Raw genomic sequence first — 25,889 nt, forward strand, 5'->3', positions numbered from 1 at the left:
AGTGTTCCAGCGAGAACCCCCAGTTCCTTTGGGGCAGTGGCAGAGGAGAGGGAAGGCAGAGGGAAGAAGAAAGGTGATGTGTACCTTTGCAGTGAGAAGCTCCCCTCCTGCCTGGCACCACCACTCTTTGGGTTGTCCAGTGTGGCTGGAAATATGACACATAAGGCTCAAGGCTCACATAAGGCATAAGGCTCCTTCGGAACAATCGGGACTTACTGTCCACCAAGCGAGAGAAGATGCATCACCATTTTGCACCATTTTGTGTGGTGAGATTTGCTGTCCTTCTAGGGGCAAGAAGAAGTGCTGAGGTCATTCAGCACAGGAAAAAAACATTAATTAGCAGATAGGTTTCAGAGAGAAGTATTGCTTTCCTGGGATGCCCAGGCTTTACAGCATTTGTGTAAACTTGATCCTGCCCTATTGTGTATGTGCATTGTGGTGCAGGTTTTAGTTATACACTTGCTGATCTCATTACCAGTTTTCCTAGAGGAGCTCTTTCATTGCACAAAACAGACATTAGGAAAGTAGAATTAAGACTGCAGAGCTGATTGTAAAGCTGGTTTAAAAGTGTTTGGCTGCTTGTCTCACTTAAGGAAATAACTTCAAACATAAGGATTCAGGCATGTGAAATAATTGCCATTGTAAGCTCCTTAAGATTCTGATTTTGATTTATGTTACAAAATGTGAAGGGGCTGCTTACACCAGTCAATCACATTGAATACCATAGATGGTGAATTAAAACTGGTGAAAAAATTTTAGCATCGACGCTCTCAGACATAGAGAATTCAGAATTGTCAATTTGGTCTTACTTTTTATTTCTTTCTTTTATGGATAATTGTAGTGTACTGTTTATGAATGTAATAGAGAATTTGGCTTAACAAAATTGTGGGTCTGTTTGTGTACAGTGCAATTAAAATTGTTAAAAAAGTTACTTTTGTGGTCTGCAGACTGTGTACATCTGTCACTGACTTTTCAGAAAACCTGTTCAGCTGCAAGGTTCAGTGGGAGCAGAACAAAGATGATAATGTGAAACACGGGCTATATAAACTGATGCTTGCATTAGCTAGCAGGTGACAAAAGTGTATTTGGAACCCAAGCCGATCTACAGAAAAGAAATGCTGTTCTGTGTCAGAATTGAATGTTCAAGTTAAAAATAAATCTTTGTTTTAAAATGCAAAAATATGAATTGGTTTTAATACCTATTTGTCTTTCTTTTTATCTGTATTCTTACAAGTTTTGTCTTGCTTCAAAGTAATAGTTTTACAGTTCCAGTGGTATCTAGTGGAAGATGTCTCTGCCTATGTCAGGGGGAGTGGAACTAGATGAACTTTAAGATCTCTTCCAGCCCACACTATTCTGTGATTCTACTTCAAGTACATCTCTGAATTTTTCCCCTGATAACTGTTTGTCTTAGTGGTGGCACAACCTCTGTAGTTCAGTGTAGCAGAAATGGTTTTGGGCATAATGTCAAAAGCAGGTGTCCATATTCCTTTTGTTTAAAAAATAGTTTTTAAATATAACTGAAATATGTAACAAATAATAAATAGAACTCTAATAGTGATTTCTTGCCTGTATGGATAGGATTTTGACATAAAAATTGTCTTCCTTAGCCTTGGACAGGTGCATAACGCTCTGGTATTGAACACTGTGGTGTTATGGCTAAGAAACTTAACTATGCAAATGTATGGCAAGTCAAAGTTATAGTCCCCATACTAAACTTGAATTGGTCTCTTTATGGTTATGTAGTTGTATGGTATGCTGTATTGACAACTCCAAATGTTAAATCATGACAGTTACTGGAATATCATGAGATTGGCTGAAGATTAATAATGAGATAAACATAATAAGTTTAGAGTTCATTTTACTTCCATTCTCCTTTTAAGCTGCCAAACTGTTCATGTCTCATGCTTCTTAGATTTCTCACTTCTTTCTTCCATAGTTGGTTTGTTTTGCAAGTAAGGAGGAAAACATACCAAGATTCAGGATAAAGCCAATGGAGCTGAGTATGAGATACAGCTGACAATTTTTTGTTGTAATTTCCTGCTCTCAGAAAATGTGTGAGGTGTACTCTTCTAAAGAAAAATAGTACCAAACTGAAATATAGAAAGAATCTTTCTGGAACTTCTTGTTAAGTTTTTGTGTCATAAGGTGGCAGAGATAGGGTGGTGACAGTTCTTCATGTGTTAGAAGGAAGTGGAGAACATAGTTTTGAGTGGTGATCTTCTAAGTTGGCCTCTCTTTTGGTCTATTTAAATAGCTTCTCTGCAGAATCACACACAGACAGAGGTTTTTGACATTTGCTGCATGAGATTCTAATTCTTCAAAGAAGAAAAACTTTTCACTGTTAGTTTGGGATGTGAAACATTTGGCAGTAAGAACATGTGCTTTTCTTTTTTCTTGTGTTTGCTTAAAAAACCTTGGCAGAACACCTCACAGTTGAGCAGAAGTAAAAGTTTGTGCCCTTCATGTTAAAAAGTATCTGCATAACACTAGACCCTGCTGCTAGATTTTGTTTGGTATTATATTACTTAAGTGTGTGCATGTTCTGTATGATTACATTAGATACCTTTTAATTTTTAAAAATGCTGCTCTGTATCTGAAGTATAGGAAACCTCTTTTGTGTTACTCTGTCTGCTTATGGATGTGGCTTGGCTGTTTAAAGACTTCAGAACCCCCTCTGACCCCGTTCATGCTTATCCCAGAAATAAGTGATTGCCCTAGGAAGGAGTAGCACCACAGAGAGGGCAGGACAGAGCTGTTGCTGAGACATCACCTGTGTTTCAATTACAGGTGTAGCCCATGGTGCACATACACTACAGCAAAAGGGTGCTTTGGAGAGCAAAGGGGATCTTAGCCCCTTGTCTTTTCTGACTTTGAACCCTTAACCAGCAAGTCAGAACAAGGCCAATACATGCTTCTCTGCAAATACTTAATAAAATATTGTGGTATGTATTGGCAGTGACAGTAAATGCTTTTGAAATTCAACATTGACCATTTTAATACCAGGAACAACAGCAAAAAGGTATAGCTTGGGTCTTTTGTGTCCTCAAGGCAATTGGTTTCCTCAGAACTCAGGAGTGCCCATGGGGTTACAGCAACAAACTCAGTTGTGGATGAGGGAGGAGCAGGTAACCTGCTGAACTGGCACAGTGGTGAGATCCTTGTAGAGGGTGGTAGAACGCTTGCTTGATGGTGCATAGACCTCAGACCTGGCAAAGTTAGGGTTACAGGATGTTACTGACAGTTGCTCCATGGATGAAGTTATCATTTACCATATTAACGTCACAGTATTATTTAAAATTATTCACAAGGCAAACTTGAGTGAGCTTTTAGCTGGGGGTTAAGGAAGAGAAAGAAAAAGTGTAATCAAAATGCTTTCTCAAGTCTCTTTGCTTCTTGGCAGGAGAGGTGGATCTTCATTTTTGCACATTTCTTATAATGAGATAGACAGTGGGAGTTCTAGATTAAAATATTTGGATATCTGATTAATCTCTCTCAGTAACCTATATGTGATGGTAAAACAATTTCTCCTATATATCATGCAATTCAAGTGTTACTTTTAAAAACCAGGGAAAATAGAGAAATCTTTGAGCAAAGTTTTTATCTTGGATAGCCACTTTTCTCCTTTTCTACCCTTTTACGGGGGTGAATAAGAAGTTCTCAGCCATGCTTCATATCTGAAATGATTCTCAACTTCTTTTTGATGACACGGAGCTGTTTTCCAATTACACTTTCCTATTAATAAGTGCAAGGGAGACAAAATAACTAGTGCTGTATTTTCACCTGTCTGCCTTGAGAGGTCCTGTGTTGGGTTTGAAGTGGATTAGCCACTATCATGCCACTTGACAGCCAAGAAGCCAGTGGCTACATGGACTCCATGTGGGTGTTTGAGACCAGCAGCTGAGCCAAACTGTGTCGTGGTTTTGGTTCAGAGGGATGTGAGTCTCCACTGTGTTTTTATGCTGGCTGCAGGAGGAAAAAGTTCAGTACTCGTCCTTCATGAAGTACTGTGGATCTGCAGAGAAAAGTCAATGTTGCTGTTCTAGTTTGTGCTCTAGATACCTGCTGAAGCTTATCCAGGGGCTTGCTTGCCTCAGATCCAGGGAAGAGGCCGTTTTTAATTCAAAGCATGTAACAAATTACTGGCTGGGGTTTCTCCAACTGCGAGTTTGTGAGCTCTGCATCCCTTTGCAACAGTCTTGTGACATTTCTGTCTCTCTACTGGATGGTAGTGATATGTACGTGATGGGGCATGATCTAAGATTTAGTTACTTAACATCCATTATTAGATGAGAGATTCTAGAGAATCACTGAATATTGAATGAAGATGTTTGCTGTGGAAGGAAGAGGACTCCTTGCAAACCCATGTTCACTGCGTAACCAGGTCCAGTAGTACCTTAACTGTTTTGGAGTCTCCTTTGTCCTTATGCTCCAGAGGTTACCAGGAGATATAACACCACAGATACTTGAGCTGTCCTCCTGTCTGCTATTCTGTTAATTGTATTTGGAGGTCGAAGTTGGAAATAGCAGAGTCAGGTCTTTGTGATAACATTTGGAGAAGGAAAGAAAAGAGCGTAAGACCAAACCAGGCCACAACACTTACACTTTTCCATTTAATGGAGAAGGCAAAGAAAAGGGAATGTTTGGAGGAAGCTGTTTAATTGGTTTTCTTCTCACATCTCCTACTTCCCTGCAGTGCCATTCATTCTGCTTGAGAACCATCCACTTTCTTAGTGCCCTCTTTGAAAGATGGCACTGTGCTGATGTGTAAAAGAGAGTCAGCTACAACACCACTAATGTTGGGTTTCTGTAATTTTGTAGAGCGTGTGACTAGATACAAAGTAGGTGCCTCTTGAAATACACATCCACAGTCTTGAATAACACAAGGTTTGAAAAACTTTGGGCATAAAACACTCCCTGTATGCTTGTCTCAGTGTGATAACAAAGGAAAGATTGTCTATTCTTATACTCAATTTGACCAGTAGATTTTTCTGTCCTGGTTGCAGAAGGCTGTTGCAGTCTGAACATGTTGCTTATTTACAGTTTTTATCAATACTTCCTAGTTTCTGCTGGAAAGGTGTATGTTTTCTTTCTGTCTCTTCTTAAACAATATCTAAAACAACAGCAAAATCAAGCATTGATGAGGCTTTCCTGCTTATTTGCTGTATTAAATATCCTTGGCAACTTTGTCCAAATGTTAAGGGACTTTTTATGTCAGAGTTATTTTTTATGTATTTATTCTTGAAAAGCAAATTGTGTATAAGCTCTTGGTTTAATTAATTCAAAAGTGATACCCTGCTTCCTTTGCACCTCCCTGCTTTAAGTCTTTTCTAGAGGTGGAAAACAAAGCTAATAATGTGTCTTGAATGTGAAGAACATAAATAGAATATTTTCCATTGGTATCTACAAGGCAGTTAGTTTTCTTACCCCCACAAAGTTCCCTGGTTTATCTCTATAGACTAGTGACACCAAAAATGCCTCCTGTTTCAGTTGTTGGCAGCGTAAGAAAAAGTCTTACAACTGTGTGCCTGTGACATCCTAGGAATTTCTGGGGCATGGTTTCTTTCTGACATTTTTTCTAAAACTACCATCTACCAAGGATGAAAATTGTTCTTGTTCTTAGGTTTGATCACGTATTTAGAGATGCAAGGAGGAACAACACCACAAGACGGTGCAAGAAGAGGGCCTCCCCGAGCATACATGTGGTTGCTTTTTTCTTTCTGAGGTTGTAGGTTTCTGTTTGAGGATGTAGGTTTCTGTTTGAGGATGAGCATGTATACAAGATGCTTCTAAAACTAATATTAGCAGCCTTGCTATTATACACCTAAAGAGCCTTTGTCCATGGAAAGACACGAGACTTTTCTTTGCAGATACAAATTTCTAGCTTCTTTGCATTTGCAACATTTTTTTTCAAATATTCTTTCAGTCAAATGGGCATAGAGGCCTTATGAATGTAGGAATTATCTTTTGTCCTTTGTTTAGTTGCTGTTACTCTATTTTTGTGCTTGGAACTCAGGTGTATATTTTGTCTGAAGCCTTGATTTTTAACATCTCTTTGTGTAGGTGAAAGAACCCTGGGGTAATCTTAGTTTACACATTTTGAAAGCAAAATGCAGCTGTAAGTATGCACTGCATTAAGGGTCAAGAGGGTTTTTTTCAAGCCTGTGACAGACCTGGAGGGCCTGAAAATCTGTAGACAGAGGAAATGCCCCTCTGTATTAATGTAAACCAAGGCAGAAAGGCTCTCAGCTGGATGAGATGCATCTGCCAGGATCTGGGGCTTGGAGGGAAACTGGTGCAAGTTTCTAGACTATGCTGTCAAAGGATTCCCGTGAGACCTTGGATAAGCTACTTTGACTGCTCTCTGTGGCAAGATGGGAGCAATGATGTGGGCACTTTTGCACCACTGGGCTGCAGGACGAGAGCAGACAAGTGCTTGATGTCTGTGGTGTAAGTGACTCAGCATGGTACCAAAGAAATCTAGCACACATGGAGGGTACTTCTTAGGGGAATGTTGATATTGCAGGAGTGGCTCAAATCTCTCATTGCCTGAAGTCACCAAAGTTGGTGCTGTTGGGACACATTGCCTTGGCTTAGTAGTTTCAGAATCACTTTTCAAAGAGTGGTGCCTAATGTTTATATCAAAGTAGAAGCATAGTATGAATTTTTCTTAAACAAGCTGCAGAAGGCAGGACTCTTGATTCATCTCAGTTCAGCTGTTTTTTTTTTTTTTTCATCTACAGAAGAAACCCATGTTTCTTCTGTCCCAGGAAAATGACTGATATACCCAGCAGAAAACACTCTGGTTTCTGTGAGATTCTTAATGGTCCACTAAAGCTGAAAGAGGAGAGGTGCAGTTTGTGCTATCCCCCCTGGAAAGACTCTGGTCAGCTGGATGATTTGTACTGGGTTACAGTCCCTGCCCAAAACCTATTTACATGGTTTACCCTGTGGTGTTTTTTCATGTACCTTGGTTCTAAGCAGGGACTGGAAAAGAGACTTTCCTTCTCCAAGAGAAGAATTGGGCATATTTCCACTTTTCACAGAAACCTATTAGACAGGGAAAGAGAACTAAAGAAAGAATATAAGTAATGTGTAAATTGGTCCAACTAAGCTCTTTAACCACTATGCTATTACACAGAAGTCTGTCTGATCTCCACTCCTTTTTTTTAATGTGTTGCTGCTGTATTTTATGTCTGAATAAAATGCTAGCAAAGATTCTCAGCTGTCTGGGGAACATGGCTGGAGAAGGACTGAGTTGCAGGGACCAGGTTTTTGCAGGGCTGAGTTGTGAGCTGTGTGACAAAGAACTCGATAATTTTTAAGCCAAAGATTCAGCAGGGTAGCTTCAGTACTGAAGATGGAAACTCGTGGTGACTTCATCACTATGTCATTCCTGAGTGGGGAGACTAGGGGCTGAAGACTGTAGTTTGGGATTTTTCTGGTAATATGCTCTGTTTTTTTTAGGATGCAAAGCTACATTTACATAGCTGTAAGTAAGGGTAGAAGCCCCCATGTGCTTAGGTATTCTAGAAAATCCTCTTGAGTATCTGTCTCTTGCTAACATTCTGCAGAATTACATGTCTCGTCTGTTAAGACATTTTTAAAAATCCCATTACATGTCTTCTGGAGACTTCACCTGTGACTTTCACTGCTTCAGATCTCTGTCTGGGAAGTGGAAGTAATATTGTTCTCTGAAGCATTGCCCTTAGCACAGGGGATTGTTTGGAGAGCAGAGTGTTAAGAAACAGGAGGTGGGATGCTATTACATGGGAGTCACTTAGAAGTGGCTGTGTTTATCCAGTAGGGTGGTATGCTTGGGGCAGAGTGCTCTTTCCCAAACAGTTTTGTCCTCCTTTTGTTTCCCATGTGAATTCTGCTATCTTCTGTTCCAGCTGCAATTAATAGGTTTGAGTAATGTACCTTTCAGTGGCAGTGCAGTCAGTGCTTTGGTTTGTATTGAGGAAGTTTGCCTGTGGTAGTCCATCTTCTCAGCCTCTGTTCTACATTTGGACAATGGGGTAATACTGCTTTTTTTACCAGGGTGGGATTTTTTGCGGAAAACCAAAATTTCTTACCTTGTGGTAGTATTCATGCGACCTGTGTGCATGTGCAACCTTTACAATGCATGTGTAGGTATGCATGAGTGGTTGCAGCACCGTGGGATTTTGGTTCTCTGGTACAAGCAATTACATTGTAATGTTAGGGATAATAGGGAGTTTGATACACTTTTCTGTGCTGGCTGGTTCTATGTGGAACTATGCAGAATTAGTCTGAGGCATCAGACTTTGAATCAGAATTGAGATCTTGGTGTAGCTCTCAAATAGATAGTTTCCCAATCTCATTTTAAGCATGATTGTATTTTTACCTGCCCACTACATAATGAATTCCTCAAGGCTCTTTCTTGATTTATTTATTGCAGAGGTTGAAGGAAGGAAGGTGATGACAATGAGAGATATCAAAAGATTAGGAAAAACCAGCTTCATATTCAGTAGAGAGGATCACAGCTTTGACTGAATCATCACTCCTCACTATAAAATACCCTACACAAGAGAAGCTGTAAATGTAATTTGAGCATAAATGCAAGTTGAACTTCTGAAAAGAAGTACTAGTCTAAGGACTCTCTTCAATACAATATAAAAGAAAGATTTGATATCTGGTTCTCTCTGCAACACTGCTCTGCTTTTCCACTTTGGTGGAGCAGTGGAATTTAGGTGGTAAAGCAGGTCACTTTCTGTATTCGAGCATCAGTTTGCTTCTACGTGTTGTGGTTACCCTCCCTCAGAAGGGAGTCAACTTTGGATGCAGAGCAGCTATGAATTTAATAAAACTATAAAATCTCTCAGTGTACAGTCTAGGTTAGTCAGTGGAGCTGGAGATTTACAACCATAACACAGGTTCTGCAATGGATATTGAAAGTGATTCTTCAGTATCAGTCTAAAGTATTGCTTTAGACTGCAGAAAAATGGCATCTATTTTGAATACTTTGTTTACAGGTACAGAGTTAAAGTGGTGTTTGGTGCATGTGGGTGGTATTTAAGAGTGTGACTGAAGTACACGCAGGTGTGCTTGAACAGACTTGCTCAGGTCCTAATAACTGAGGAGTTGGCAAGTTTTGACTGTGCTGAGTATTTATCCAGCTCCTTGGGTTATTCTGTAGCTAGTTTAAAGCAACTTCGGTTTTGTGTTGAGGAGCAGAAGTTATACTTGTGATGGTAGAAGTAATTGTATCCCTTGTTGATGACATAAAAAATACATGTTTTCTCACTTCTCTTTCCCATGCTTTCACACACACTTGCTGTGTTACAGTAGTGAAAATGGACTTATTTCAATATATAAATCAGTAATTTTAAACGGATTTCACTTTATATTGAAGTATACTATTTTCCAACTTATTCTCACACCTTCACTGAAGCTCACACAAAAGAAGCACAGTCTGAGCTATCTGCTTGTCATCAAACCTATTTTTCATCCTACTCCTCCCAGCATTTTCTGCTTCTTTTGTGAAAAACAGATAATGATTTTACACAAGCAGGTTTGCAAACCATCGGTAGGTAGTTCAGTAATTTTAAGTTTCCTTTCTTGTATATTTCTGGCAAATTTCTAATGCAAACAGAATAGCACAACTAAGTCTCTAATTGTCATGGGAAGCTGCTATTACAAAAAGGAATAATTATCATAGTTTGTGCAAAACAGATTTTCATAAACCAGAATATATCCAACCTCTATGTATTTTTGTGCGTAAAATGTTAGGATTTGAATGAGTATTTTTCATGTAAATGCTCTCCTGAAACCTTTTTGATTAAAAGAGTGGCAAGATTACAGACCTAGCAAGCTAAATGTGAAATTAACAAGACCAGAGACTGCATTTTGGTAAACCATAGAATTATTCCATGTCAAAAAGCAAGAAATCCATTAAATCCACAACAGACAGGGCATGCAAATGTGGTTTTGCTGTCTCATTCTGTCTGCTATGACTGAAAAAAAATACATTGTTTTGTGAGTGTGGGTTTTTCTTAACACTTTCGACCACAGTATTTAATTTCTTCATTTGACCAGTACTGACTTGGTATGTCTGCCACTGATTTGCACTAGCTTATATTTATTTATTGTTTTGAATTCACTGTGAAGTTGGATATTGGTGACCTGATTAACCAGATATCTAACAGGTGCTCTAAAGGCTAGTTGAAACTTCAGGCTAAGGCAGTCATGATACTAACCTGAGAGGTGAAAAGATTAGGATATGATTGATAGCAATGTTGACTTGGTGGCAGCGTAGTGTAGGAGGTGAACTGGGTGTCTTATCTTGCCCAGAGAATTACTGGTATCTCTAATAAAATGAGCAGCTTGACAGAAATGCTGTTGCATGGTCCCTTAACTGTGCTTTTGTTTTCTGACTCAAAGGAGTGCTCAGAAAAAGTCTCACATTGGAGATTTTGTCTGTCGAGGGCTGAAGTCTTCTGTGCACTTTGAGGGCAGAAGACGCCAGTGGTAATGTGAGGGGTGATCCTGCATTTGGGTCAACCCTGTGGTAGACTAGTCCTGGGATGGTGTGTATATTTGAAAAAAAGTAATTGTTTCATTTGGAAGTGGGCTCTGCTTCCGTGTGGATAAATTCATTGCTTATCACATGCCCACAAAAATGTTACCAATAGAAGGATGGTGCAAGAAGGAGTAACTGGATTAAGGGCTACTTCTATGGATTAAGGCATCTTCTCTGCCTAGGTGCATCATAGCTGGTGAGTGTGTAATCCATGTTTCTGGCCCAGACATAATTTATAGTAGAGGATCATGGATGTGAAACTGGTACAACTTTGTGAAGGAATATTCTTCTGACTGATGCCTCTATTAATATTAACATGTTTAAGGAGAACTGCTTTAATCACATGGTTAATCTGTTTAGGGAGTTATTTGCCCCTATATTTCATGTGTTTACCATGTTCTAGATGCTCTTGTTAGAGTTTATAGGTGTAGTATCATGACAAGCGCATTTAACATATCATGTGTCTTGAGTATTTGTCTGGAATTACTGCAGTTCATAGTAGCTCTCCACAAAGGGTGATCCTACGGAAGTTACACACTGGAAAACGTTTAATGAAGTCTGCATTTCCTAACCAGATAGTTCTTCTTGATCTATTCCTCCTCTGTTCTGCTTTTTATGGCATTGCCTTAAACTTTGCTTTTCTACAAAAAGTTATTTTATGTTGAAATCCATTTTAGATGAAGAGTGTGTGAAAACTTCAATAATGCTGACGTAATTTAAAGATAAATGCCATTATGTGTTGCTTGACTCAGATTCTGTCTGTTCTGGTAGGAGTTTTACTGGGGAAATGCCATTCAAATGAATTGAACACCAAGATGTACTTAGTGTATCCAGCTGTCTTGGACAAGCGAATTTTTGTGAACATATTAAGCATGCATGTCTTACAAATGTCTTAGAATTTGCTTTGCAAATATGTCTTCTTAGGAAGGCTGAAAAGAGAATTGTAAACAACCTGATTATTTTAGAGGTATTTCCCTAGTGAAACTACCATTTGTTAGGTATTCACATGTTAAAGGCTTAAAAGACTTATTCTTTCATTGTCCTTCACTTAGGAGGAAAAATAGCAAGAAATCCTAATTGCAGAAATGCTGAAATTGGAATAGTTATTTTCGGGGGAGGTAGTTATGATGAATGATCATTGAAATTATGAGCAATGACAATTCATATCAGTATTTTCTTCTTGATAGAAGAAAATATGTGGAACTATGGCCTTTTTGGAACTATGGTCTTTTTTTTTGTTGTTCCTCTTCAGAAAGCAGTATTCTGCTGTATCAGGAATCCCTTCCTGTTGAGCTGGTTTCAGCAAGTCTTTTACTTTTAAAGTGCAAGTAGCAATCAGTATCATCTGAGAGTGAGATGATACTGAAATGTGTCAAGTGTGGAATATCCAGCCTTTACTTGTTGGCTATTCTGCTCAGCTCCCCAACTCCATGGCACCATCCCTTGTAACCTTAGGGCTACATGCTCCAGAGAAAGGGAATTGGGATCCTCACTGGCTGTGTCATCCATGGTGTAAGCTTCTACTGACAAGCTGCTGTGACCTACAGGGTACTGGAAGTTTTTAGGTGGTGCTTCTGTAGGTCTGTGTCATTGCCATCTCAAGCATGAGGAAATCATGAGCCAATGCCTGAAGCTGAAACTTCAATTTAAATTTGGAGTAAAAGAAAATGTGTCCTACATATACATTCATGGTATTTTAGTAAACTTCCACTTGTAGTATGTTGATTTTACAAACAAAAAACTCTTTAGATCAGAAAGGGAGATAGGTGTCTTAGACATATTCTGCTTCCCAGATGTACACTATTCCAGCAACTGGGATTTGATAGAGTATGAATCATTTATTTATCTTGAGAAAGAATTAGCAGGTATCATACTTCAGTTGGTTTAAAATATGAGAGACTAACACCTTATTTGAGTTTCTGTCTTTATAAGGATTCCAAATCAAAACTTGAAAATACTGTTGCCACAGAATCCACTGCACTGATTTTTCATCTCTTTAAGAGATATTAAAATTGTGCTGTTCTGTATTGGCTTAAAAGGGGCAATATTTTTGTCTATTGTTTCAAATACTAAAATCTATTGTGTTAATCTGAAGAAATTGCATCTGAGTATTGCTCATTTTCATGGTAATGGCTATGAGTTAAAATTTTGTTTCCTTTAAATAAAAACCTTCTGTCTTTTCGTTTTTGAGCTAATTGACTGCTGTTTGTGATGTATTGAGAAATTGCTGGGTAAGAAGAAGAAATGAATAATTGAAGGTAATACACAGCAAAGTTTCCAAACACTCAGAATTCTTGTAAATGGAATTAACAAATCCACCAAATAGATTAGTGTTTATTCTCAGTATTTTCTTTTCTGGAAGCAAACACAATCAAGGTGTGACTATCAATGAATCAGACAAACTATGGACTCCACCTTTCCTAACCTGCAGGGCTGAGGCCGGCAAAGGAAACCAAAGGTGGAAGAGAAATAGTCTTGTTCCTGATGTAGAAGGACTGTTTCCTGACTTTCAGATGAGTTTGGAAGAAAATAAACTTGAGTTCAGCAGTCACATTGTATTTCTTGTTTTTATGAGTGACTTCTGATTGCCGCTTTTATCAGTTTATTGATTGGTTTTATGTAGTTCATTAAAACCTGGAAGACCACAATACTTGCTGGAGAAACTTAATTTTCTTTCCTTGCAGACTGTTGTAGGTTGCCACTGGTTACAGTGTTTTCTGCATGTATCAGGACTGTAAAGTATAAGTTTTTTAGGTGTAACTTGATATCTGTCACAGTCTTTGCAGTTCTCAACTCTGGTAGCATGTTGGCTTCTAAGTGATTAACATTTGAACCATGCTGCTCCAGAGTAAGCAGTGTAGCCATGATACAGAGAGTGGATGCAATATAACAGGTACCTATAGCTACTTATGAGTCTTCCTCTATATGCATTTGCTGACAAAAGTGAATTTCTGACAAGGGTCAGAAGTGGACATTGACGGTTCCATTTTGTAGTGGGGAAAATTATTATTGCAGTGTTTATGGTAACATTATTTTTTAAAAATCAGAACCCTCTTTTGTGAGCACAGTATATGTAAATTTTAAAAGTGTGGTTTCTTTTAGATTAAAATGCTAGATATTTTCATCTTTTCAATGAAATCTTACCCCCTTAATATTTTTTCAGAGCAGTTAAGGCCACCACCTCAAGTTAAACACAGACCTACAGAGAACAGGTTTTTGCTCTCTCAATCTTTTCTTGTCTTTGTTTAATTTTTCATGATGTAGCATTAAAACTACTGATCTCGGTATTCCTTTCTGACTAGTTTTCCTGTCACCCGTGTGAAACAAAGTGTAAAAAATCTTGTGATGTAAATAAATACATAGGAGACTTTTCTTCCCCTAACTAAATTAAAACTAGAGTCTAAAACCAATATATGCATATAGCTGCAAGGACAGGCTCAGACTGGCTTGTGCCATTTCCAGCAGGTGCCGAACTGTGGTCAGACTCTTTGGCAGAGAGTGTGAGGGCAGAAATTGAGTAATAAAAGATTGTGCATGTGCTATTGTCTTTCAGCAGTTATGAGAAAGATTAAAATAGGAAATTCTGAACTAATTGCAGCTAGGGAACAGATGCAAAATACTGAACTTCGAACTGAAGCTGCCTTAGTGTGGTACCATAGGTCTGTAAGTTTAAAACTTTTTTCTTTTGTATTTTATTTAACTGTGAAGTCACAGTTTAAAAATTGGTAGAGAGTGGTGGAAAGTTCTCATCCTTATGTAATGAAGACATATTTCACAAAAAAAAAAGCATTGCTGTGAAATGCTGAGGATTGCTTGTAGGTGAAGGCATAGTACCTTAAAGAGGACTTCAGAGCTCTACTGACGGAAACAGTATTTCCTGCGGCAGTGTCCTTTTACTCATTTCTGTCTGATTTTTCAGCAAGTGTTTCCTGCTGCCTTTGAGGAAGGGAAATTGAAGCCAGTCTTTGTCATTTCAAGTTCCACTTGCAGCCGTTTATTGGATGCGCTGCAGGTACATATATCAGGGCAGGACAGGATGCAGCTTCATGGCTGCCTGAGAAACTGAAGAACTTTGGTATTGTCCAGGCTGTGCATTTCTGTTTCCCTGCTTGCTGATATAAGTTGATTTTAACAAAATACCATCAACTTCATCAGGTGACAGGCCTGATGCATGTTTATATGTCACCCTAGTTGACTTGCTTTTCATTGTCTTAATCATGAATGATTCAGGATGTATCCTTTCATGCTCAGTTCAGCTCCATGTGATTCTCAAGACATTAAATAAAAGCTGTGTCTTATCAATTCACTTCAGCAGCCCACAGAGCAGTATGTACATTAGAAAATTGGTTTTGAGAAGTCTTCCACTCCAGTTTATTGCTTATGCTGCTGTTTGTAGTATTTTTTGCAAAATAGACAAATAAATTAACTTACAAAACACTGAATTAACTTGCAAAGGGAAAGTTACATCACTTTATGAGCTTTGCTGAGATGTAAAAAAGTTGGTAGGAAAGTGAGGTGGAGAAATGGTACTTGTAGTTATTTGGCAGTCTGATGGTGGTGGTTGCTTGTATGTGCATTGCTAATATTGTTTCTCCTAAACATCAGCAATTTGGCTTTGTGAAGAAGATCTTTTTTATTGAGTGTCCTTCTTACGACAGAAAGTAAGAAGTTCTTTTCCCTCCGCTTGCTTTGACTACAAGGGTAGGCTCTTTGTGTCTTGGTTTCTAAACACCATTCCTTTAGGGCTGAAAAGAAAATTTTATATTCAAGGCTTGTAGTATTTCCTCCAGTTCTGTAGAACTGGAGTAAGCATTTCCAGACAAAAGTCTGTGATTAAAACAAAACACATTCTTCTTTATAAATGAAGAGTTAATTTTCTGTAAAATACTAAGATTAGCTTTTTTGCTTGCTTTATTCAGAATCATGGTATGTTTCATACAGTGTAATAATGTTTTTCTGTTCTCACTAATTTGTGAAATGCTTGTTTAGGGTGTGTGCGTGTGTTCTTGGTAAGCACTTAATAAACTAGATTGATCTTTTTGGCAAAGGCTGCATTGTGTAGAACAAATTAAACCTGAAATAACAGTTGTTGCAGATTATTTTTCTGAAAGCGTAATTGCATATATTCTTCTTCCTACTGGCTGCTGAAATGGATTTCCCAATAATGTTTTATTATTCTGGTTTATTTCAACAATACATATATAGTAGTTTTGTTTCCATTCCACTGACAAACCTAGAGGCTCCAGTGGTAATTCTTTACCAGCAATTTTTTATAATTGTAATAACCAGGGAACTTTGTGAAATATAGTGGAAATATTTTCCCAAAGTTTATATGCTATAAATAAGATCCCAATTTTCTTTTTTCCACAGAATCATTTATGTTTTTTTTTTTCCCAGGAAAAAGGGAGTGCAAATAGATATTTTTGAGCAACAAATTTATTCTGAACTCTCTATCTATTAGAACATTTCTGAATACTTTAATAACTGGAGTTTATATGACTCTTGCTTCTTTTTTAATCTCCATCAGTGCTAAGAATTGGGACATATGCTGAAATGCTAATTAAGGCATGTGAACATATTTAACTGAGTGCTTATGCCCTATTTTAGCTTTGTGTGGCAAGGGTAAATTGACTTAAACCATTATGTTGCCATCCTGAAAGGGATTTAGGATTCTAATGGTCCATCACATGGTCCTCTTTTCCTGCAGCTGATAGCTGTGGAGCCATGGTTGTACTCCAAGGACCAGCTTTACTGGGTCACCTCAAGTGGCCTGAGGTATGGTCTCATCTACAGACTTATCTTTGAACATTTTTCAGAATGCTTTATAGGCACTTCTGAACTTAAGGTGTCAGGGTTTTGGGTGTATTTAGGAAATAAAGTACCATTTAACTTTCAGGTTAAAAAGATTTCACTGTCTGAATCAGAAACTTAAGCTTTTGCTCTTGTGTTGAATCCCTGCAACAATGCTGAGGGGACTGTTAACTGATATGGGTCTTCATAACTTTACTGGGATCAGATTCTGGCACAGTGATTTATTATAATCTCTTCATATGCAGAAAAAAGGAAAAAAGTTAACATTGTAGTTAATAAATATTTAATCTTTCTCTTTTTAAAATGATGCCACGTAAATGTCAATGAAAAGAGATCAAAATTTTTAAAGCAGTGTCTTGTAGGTGTCTCCTAATGGATGCAAACAATACAAGCTTGCATTGCATAAGCAAAAAGGCGATTTGAGCACAAGCCTTTCCTTTCTGCCTTTCCTTCATCTTTTCTGGTTCCATGCTGGTGTTTTTTTTATAAAAAACCAAGCATCTTTTGTGTTCAGGGAAAGGAGTAATAGAAGTGTCGCTGTTTGTTAACAGATTTGACAAACTGTGGCAGCAAAAGCTATCTTTTTTATATTTTGGCATGAGCAGTCACCCTTTTATTGGGCCATTAATGCTATTTCAGAGCGTCACGCTGTATCCACAGGCAATAATTTAGCAGTTGTTTATCGGAGCTTTCATAAAGCTTTGAATAGTATTATAACATTCAGTAACACTAACAACAGCATTTCAGAAAACGTGCCAGTTTACATGGGATATCCGTGAATATAGTTGTTTGGGAATGCATGACCCACATAACCTATAAATGTAATTGGAATTTACAGTGCTGGCATAGGCTGATGGATAGCAGATTAGAGCCCTGATTAACCATGTGATTCACAGGCTGGGAATATATTGTCCTAAGAAAGATTCATTAGATGCAATCAGAATTTCAAGTGGTCAGATGAAATTCAAGTATGCTGTTTGCTTTCCTTCCCCCTCATCCCCCCCTTGTGTTTTTCTTTTTAGGTTGCCCTTGTACTCATTTATTTATTTATTTTATTTCCAGAGCTAGAAAATACTACTTTGATGAATCTGTTCCTCACCCTAAAGCTGTCTGTCTGTTATTCATCAGAAAGCAGGTCGCAGTTCAGTGAGCAGAAGAAAAGATTTTAATAGAAGCTGTGCCAAGGGCTGTAATGCATCATTTTAGGGCCCTAATTACATTACAATGACAAATATCAATGGTGACAACAGCAATAACCTACATCCTTTAATGGCTATGCTGGAAAAGGAGTTTGGGCACCGCGCCATCAGATTAGACTTGGTTTCAAACATAGGCCATTAGAAGTGTGTGTGTCCACAGCATTGCTGGCTGATAACTGAAGCCCAGTGGAAGGGCCTGTAAATAAATGAAGCCTCTCTAAAGCCTGGTCCTATGGGACAAAAGAGGTAAAATTAGATGACTCTGGAAGCAGCCGTGTTTCCGAGGCAATTTTGACTTTCTGTGTAAGGAATTGGATGCCTGGTTTTATGAAATCATACTTTCTCCTTCTCCTGGCAGTTAGACTGATCATGAAAAACCTATTGACCTGATGCCTAATAGAAAAAAGAAATCCTGAACTGTTGTTCAAATGTAGGGTTGTAAAAATGTGTGTGAGTAGAAATGTGAATTTGTGCTTTACCTTGTGTCGGAGTTTGTACCTTAGGCAAAGAAGAATGAGTTTCCAGGCTTTCTCCAGGGGTACTAGAAATAGGTCTACTGAGATGCTAATCTATGTCATCAGTACCTACACCTTCAAGCTTCAGGGCAGCATCTCAAGAATCCCATCCAACTAGCTTCTGGCAGCTAACTCCTTTCTCCTGTATGTTTTGTGGAAGACAATCAAGCCTGTTGCTGTGGCATTATCTCCTGTAGTTAATTGTCGAAACAGTTGAAGTATTGAGACAGAGTGTACTTTATATTTACCATGTGAAAATGTCTAGTGTGAGACTTTTCTTGGTACAGAGTGTGTACCTTCCTATCATTTGTGCATGTACACAGTGTTTTCCTTTATGCCTTCAGACTGCATGTGGTCTCCAAAGGTAGGCAGTCTGTGTCTCAGTCATGCTGTGTCTCTGCAGTCTGCTGCTGCTCAGCTGGGCTGTTTCCTTGCTGCCTGAGTTTGGAGGATGATAACTGTATACACAACCATAAAAGCAACTGGGGATGCTTTTTGTTAGGGAAAGTGAAGACTGTTTTAATAAAGAAAAAATGCAAACACTTCGGCATAGCAAGGGCTTTTTAGCTTTGTTGTGATTGGCCTAGCAGAGAAATGCTGCTGAGGGATGTTTTGACATCACTTGAACCTGTCTTAGCTATTTTTCTTCTCCACAGGCTAAGCTGGGTGCTGTCTCCATCAGCTCACTTCCCTGCATACAGCATGCAAGGACTCGTTCTGCACTCCAGTGGGATTGATATCAAGAGATTTATTACCGTTGTGTAACTGTACATATTCAGCCACCTGTTTTCAGTTACTTACAGCATTTTAGAAAACTCTTTTTAGTTGAACATTTCCCAGGTTTGGAATCTGCCAGAGGTGAATTTTTCTGTAAATATATTTCAGCCCACATTGGCCAGAAGAGCAGTAGAAGGGAGACATACATCTGTTGGGGAGAGGGAAGAGAAGTGATCAAAAGAAAAACATAATAACTGAAATAACTTGAAGTATCTGTGGTTGAATACCTTACTTGAGAAGAAATGCCTCAAAGTAAATTGAATACAATTATTTTTGTTGACTAAGCTATATTCTAGCTGAACGGTAATTTACGGGTTTGATGGGGAAGCCAGTGAAGTTTTACAGCCTGTGTTACCCAGGAGGTCAAATAAGACAATTGTAACAGTCCCTTCTGGCCTTAAAATCTATGAATCTACAAGCTTTTTAAAATTAGACGCTGAGCTCCTGCATGGCTCTTCGAGCTGGTTTTGTTCTTGGTTCCTTAGCAGTGCAGTAAAGGTATCTAGCTGATGTAACTGTGGTAGAAAAGGGATTTTCCAACAGCTACCCCTGGGGAGCTGTGCAGGGCAAGGTTATGACAGGCATTTTAAAGATGGGGAGGAGTTGTTTTGCAGCAGAAGAAAGCATGATGTGCCTTTTTTTTGTTTTTTACGAAGGCACATGTGTATGTTAAATGGCAGGTCAGAGTGGCTTCAGCTTACCCCAAGACAGGGGCACTGGGGAATTTTCTCCTCATGTGGAAAAGCCTTGAAGAATTGAATGTGTAGTTTTCTCACTGGCTTTAGGGCACTCAGAAGATTTCTCAAAAAAAAAAATAGCAGTGTGGCTGGAACCCAAAATTTGGAAATTACTAAGAACCACTAAGAACAGGTACTTTACAGCTGTGCCTTTTCTTACAGTCTACATTTCCTTAATCAAATGCTGTTGTTCAAGTAATGCTGTATTGGGTTATGTAGTCTTTCTGGCTGAAACTTAGGTGCCCACAACTTGTCACTCCCTGTGCTGCTCTGTGTAACAAGCAGTTATAAATCTCCTTGTCAACTAGTGTAGTGAATGCTGTCTATTTAAAAGAATATTTAAGTTTTACCTTGTGGGATATCTGATATTATAGATGTATTTGAAATTTGTGGATAATTTAAATTTTTGCTGAACAGAACATATTATAAAGTATCTGATAAGATACCTATGCTGCTGAATAAATAGAAAAGATGTAGTAAACAAATACGAAAAAAATCATTAAAATGCGTAAATTTAATGATATGAGGAATTGCATAAACAGTGAAGACCAGTGAGGAGATACAAGGACAGTTTAACATAGAAATTGCTATGTGAATAGTATATGGGAATCTAGGTGTATTTCAGAGAAAGGGAGAAGTGTATTCCAAAATAGTATGTATTAAGTAATGCGTATCACGCAGTATGCACAAGGGGGCAGAGTTAGTTTCACATGTGCTCTTACCTCTTGCAAACCATATCTGCTGGTTACATAGCTTTTTAACTGTAATATTCCTTGAACCCAGATTTTTTTTATATGAACTTCTGACTTTTTAGTGCTGCTTGTGAGCCTTCCTGATCTACAGATTCTTTTCCAAGTGTTTGCTGTTTAAAAGACAGCATAGCAAAAAGGCTGGAAGGTTTGCTTTTAGAAGAAGGAATGCTAAATTGCATGTTAGTATGTCTTCATCCCATGATTCGTGACTTTGCAAGAGGAAAAGCATTCTCTCCGATTGTAAAATGAGGAACTGATCCTGATTAGAATTTAGTGTAAGAAAATTATGATTTATGGTAGGAAAGTCTGTGTGGCTTTGAATATTCTGCTTCTGAAGCTGTAATTCTTGTATTATTTAAACAGACCTCCTCTGTCTCTATTGAGATTTTTAGATTAAATACAGAGAATTGATCTCTGATATGAAAATAAAACATCGTGTATTATTAATTTGTGGTTACAGTTGCCACATGAAAGTAGCTACTACTAACCAGGAGAATAGATAACGGCAGAAGTGCGTTACAAGGCTGCAGTATTCCTTCCTGAAATAAATGGTAGAATGATTATCAGTAAGATTGTATATTGCAATGCTAATGTTCTCATGATATGCATTGTTACAAGTAAACAGTGTATTTGTTCCCTTTGCTTACAATGGCATTGCTCTTATTTGAAGTGATCCTTCCTTTTGCATCATAAGAGAGAGTTCAGTTTGATACACAGAATTTTGTTTACAATTTTTTTGTTTCATGTCCTGAAGATTCTGTTCTTTAAATGCCTGTGATTATGTAATCAAAATTAACTACACTTTGTATCAGTTTGAAATAGTGGTTTTAAGGAAAATATTTTAGCCAGAAATTACTAGCTTCCTAAGTACATTTGGATCCCTGTGCAAACACTTTTGTTATTTTGAGAACATCTCCTGGCCAGAGTATGGCCAGAGTTGAGAGAAAACAAATTTCTCTTTAGGGTTCATGGGTGACAGCCGCATTTGGGAATTTATGTAATTGAACTTCTTTTTCTTGTGACTTACAGGCAGAAATTGTCAAGAGGCTGAATGCTATATGTGCGCAAGTCATTCCCTTCCTGTCCCAAGAGGTAGGTACTCATTTGTACTGCTTCTGATCTAAACGATTGCATCATTGTATCTATTACAAATGTGGGACTTTGTGTTGAGACTGTTTCCTTATGGATCTCTTGGCACTTGTAGATGACTTTCCGTTGTGCTGTTATCACTTTATCATCATTATCTTCAAGCCTATTAAAATATCATTTAAATATATTTATGAAATGGCATGTATTGTAATGTTAAAGCAGAATTTTAGTTTAAATACTTTTCTTCAACATACAATGTAGTTTCTCTTGCAGTTATGATTTTGTGGGTCTGAAATCAAAGACAGCTTGTAAAAATGCTAGAAAGGCATAATTTGTGCTCCATCTTTGGCAGTGAACTTTAAAGTTCATCAGAAACTTCTGTTTTGATACATGAATAGTGATGTTCAACACAGCAGGCATAGAAACACAGTTTTTATGCTGGCTTTTTTTTCTCTGTATCCCTGATTACTTCCTCCCTTAAATCCTTTTATGTTTTTGTGTATTTGGGAAATATAAACAGAAAATTGAAACTCACTGTGAGCTAATTTCTCTAACCATTAATTTTCTCCAAATTATGATTTGCTAGTATTATTGTGAGTGCATTGTAGATAATTTAAAAGGTGCTGGGATTTGGGGGAGTAGATGGGAGCTAATGAGGAAACTTCCGAGCAACTGGCGTGTGTGAAGTAAGTAGGAAGTGTGGTTCATGGAATGGAAACCTTTGGTGCATATTGGCCTCCCTTGTCCACCCCTCTAAAGGAAAGGGACTGGACACTGGGATCTGTTGGTGCAGGTTTGTGTGCATCAATTTAGCACACAGTTTCATTTTAATACAATATGTAGTTGCAAAGACAAAATTGGAAGGTGTATTTTTTTTGTATCTGTAAAACGTCATGCCTGAGAACATGATGTGACTTCCTCCTGGCTTTTCAGTTGTTACATAAAATGCCAGTGCTTTTTGAGGGAGCTGCTCAGCTGGCTGCAAATGAGACGTTGTGTGCTCCATGTTGCTGTTCAGCTAATGAGCTTTGTCCATGCCACATGTGTGTCTATCTGTGTATATTTGAAACAAGAACTCTGCCATCAACTTGAACCTGACAGTGTTTGTGAGTGCCACTGTACTCTCTGCTTATGAAGATGGATTTGTGGAAATTAAATAATGTGTAATGTTCTTGCTCCATTGCTGGAGGACCAGAATTCAAATCCTTCACAGACCTAAAACATATAGCTGTTTTGTATTTTGACTGCTTCAGAGTCTCTATAGGGTGCAGTTACATGGTTTTATTTGCTGTTCGGAGGTAGCGTACTGTATACAGACAGCAGGGAAGGATTGAGAGGGGAAGCATAAAAAAAGCTTTTCACGTGTCTTGACAGCGCCACTGCCAGTGACTTTTTTGTAATGGGTTTAGGAAAATCTTAATGATTTTTTGACCTCTTCAAGTAAGAATACATATTTAAATCAGTATATATTGGCATACATTTGACTGATGTGTCAAAAGGGAACTGAGCCTCAGGTCTGAGTTTGCTAATAGTCTTGCTTTCTCTCTAATTTGTATCCTTAAAAAGTTAATGTCTTAATGGAAGTCTCTTTATTTCATCATCCAGATTAATAGAGAATTGAATTGCAGCATGCTTTTGCTGTTTATGCATTTTACATGCAGTCTAATTGTGGAATAGTGGCTGAAAAATGTGATCAGGCTTCTTTATATTGTGCCTGAGGGAAAAATGAACAAAATACAGTGGTTGCATGCACTGATGGCAACATTATTGCCTCATAATAGCACCAGGTTAACTTGTCTTATTGCTTGTTAACTTTCTAAGGAATCAATGGCTTGTGATAACTCACTTAGAAGTAAGAAATTGTGGGCAAAATCACATAGAGTTCTTGTGAAAAGGATGCATATATAATACATCACCCTACTGTGTACTATTGTCTGCTTTGTTTCTGGGGGCAGTCCAGTAAAGTATTCAGTAAATTCTCCAGGCCTCAGTCAGTTTTATTGTGCTGTACATCATCTAAGCATATATTTAAAACAAAGTTTCTAACCTGCCTAAACACAGAGTCAACTGATACCTTGTTTTTACATTTATTCCAGTTTAGGCAGACTGTAAAAAACAGCACCAAGAAATACAAGCTTCCCATTTTTGTAGGGGAAAGAGTGATTCTGTGGTCAAAAATGTGATATGGATCTCAGGGGCAATGTGTATTCAATTTCTGCTGTGGTTTTGGGCTTCCTGTGCTGCAACAGTCATTTTCCACCTCTGTGTGATACAGTGAGATACCAGTGTGCTCAAAGTAGTTCCTATTGCATAAAATGAAAGGGGTGCCTGCCTGGGTGTAGGTTGTGGTCATTCAGTTAATTTAGTTTAATCTGCTGCAGTTGGTAGATAGTTCAGTGTTCCCATGCTTGAATGACCTAGCCAGTACAGTGCAATTAATTTTATGTCTATAGCCATAGACAGTGCCTCTGCTAATTGACACTTCTCAACTGAATTTACCAGCTTCAGCAGAGTATGACACTTTCACAACCCTGTGGCTTTCAAGCTGGGGCTAGTTCCTGTCTGCTCAAGGTGGTATTTGTGACTAGTTGCAACCTTTGGCTGTTATTGTGGGCTAAGTGCTGAATGACCTCCAGTGTTGGATAGTGGCATTTCTTCAGTGTGTCTGGAGATACATATCACAGTCACCTTCTTTTGAGTAAATACTGTCTGTGTTTATATTCATGAAACACATGCAAGCTGGCTGATGTACAGCAAATGCTGTAGTTGTGGCAACTTGGAGCTCAGCACTACTTGCAAAAGCTGCTTGAGAAGCAAGTCAATTTACATGCCTCAATGTAAACATTTTGGAAGGCTGAAGGAGGCTGTAATAAACTTTTTTGGGAGGTTCACTTTACTTTCCAACTGCCAGTGAGCTAGCTAATAACTAGTTAGATGGATTGTTTTTTAAGAGGCATCTTCAGTTCCCTGTGCACACTAAGGTCGTCAGATATACCTTCTAGTGTAATAAAATGCAAAGCACTGGCATGCAAACATGTAAACATCAAGAGGAAATTCTGCTTGGAGTCTTCTCTTTTTGAACTTTTTGATATCAGTTGATGGTTTTTCTTTTAAGAGGTTGGTGTGGACCATAATATGCTTGCTCTTCTTTGTCCATACTTCCCTTAGAGGTGTTTCTAAAGTCCAGTAAATTTGAATGAGGAGTATGAGATCCATTATGTAGAAGCAGAGTAGCAGTTCTTAGATACTGATCAAGAGGAAATAGCTTTTGGTCTGAGATGTGAGGTTGAGAAGACAGAATTATTTGCCTCCATCTCAGACTTGCACCAGACTAGAGCTAAACAGTAAATGCAAGGAAACTCTCAGAGATCTGTAATCCTTCTGCCAAGGAATGCATCTCATTAGCAATTTATGCATATATTGCTAATAATGCTCTCACATTTTTCTGAAGTAGTTATTATATCTTGTCTGAGTTATGGTGCCTGGATGCAGTGACCCAACTTGTCCCTTGTAGCTTTTACAGTGTGTGCTGTACTCCATGGTAAATGTGTATTTCCTTTCCAGTTCTCAGTAGCATTTTTGGCATGGCCTTGTCTCATTATGCTGTCTCTAGATAGGGTTTCCAAGAAGGGCAGTGCTGCAGTTCTTAAGCAAGACCTGTACTGCCTCTAAACGTATCATAAACAACAAAATAATACAAGTAAGGAATAGCAGAGGCTGCTTGCTTCTTCAAAGCACATTTTTCAGTGAGTTTTGCTTTGGATGTTGGTGGCAACCCTGAAGACAGGCTGTAATTAGGGGTTTTTAACACCAGTGTAATTGTGTCCGTGCCTGGGGAAATTTTGGCTGCTCACTTGCTGTCAGCACAGCTCCCCCTGTCACTAGGAGTTTTGGAGAGCTCTGACATGTTATGAAAAGCCTGGGAATTTTCCACCATGTTGCAGTGCCCGTGCATAAGCCAGGGCTAGGTGACAAGTGTGTGGTGAGACAATGTGATGGTGAAAAAGCCTAAGTTCTTCTTGTGGTCTCTGTAGTTGTTGCTACACACTGTGAGACTTAAAAGAAGTGATTTTCCAAAATGAGGCAAGTACAGGCACACTGCTCACTGTAGAATGCAAAAAGGGGAGAAGAAATGAGAAAAAGTGAGAAAGGAGAAACAGTACTAGTCTGCATGACAGGTGGGGCAGGGTATCGAGCTCATTGCTCTGGCATGTTAAATGCAGTGCAAAGTACTGTTTTCCCACAACTGAAAAAAACCCAGATCTGTCATTTGTGTGTGTGCACAGAGGAAGTCTAGCATTAAATGTGTGTGAAAGTTGCAACCCTGGATCTATATTTGGTTGGGGAAAAAGTAACCCTTTTTTGTTGTTGCTGTTTTTACTTGGCTGTAAATCACTACATGATAACGTGATGAACAGGCGGATGTGTATGGCTTGGTTTAACATAATGCTGCTTGTTGCTGGTGT

General features: G+C 38.4%; 1 protein-coding gene across 3 annotated transcripts in view; it reads left to right on the plus strand.

Moving 5' to 3' along the window:
- The window catches only part of LOC118699417 (transducin-like enhancer protein 4), a 98,550-nt gene that overhangs the window by 10,350 nt on the left and 62,311 nt on the right, over window positions 1–25,889 (plus strand). For all 3 annotated transcript variants that reach the window (XM_036403427.1, XM_036403429.1, XM_036403428.1), the window contains exon 5: window positions 21,364–21,426. In XM_036403427.1, the coding sequence (XP_036259320.1) occupies window positions 21,364–21,426 (63 nt within the window). The remainder of the gene's footprint in view (window positions 1–21,363; window positions 21,427–25,889) is intronic.

This window comes from Molothrus ater, chromosome Z (genome assembly GCF_012460135.2).
Source record: "Molothrus ater isolate BHLD 08-10-18 breed brown headed cowbird chromosome Z, BPBGC_Mater_1.1, whole genome shotgun sequence".
Taxonomy (NCBI): Eukaryota; Metazoa; Chordata; class Aves; order Passeriformes; family Icteridae; genus Molothrus; species Molothrus ater.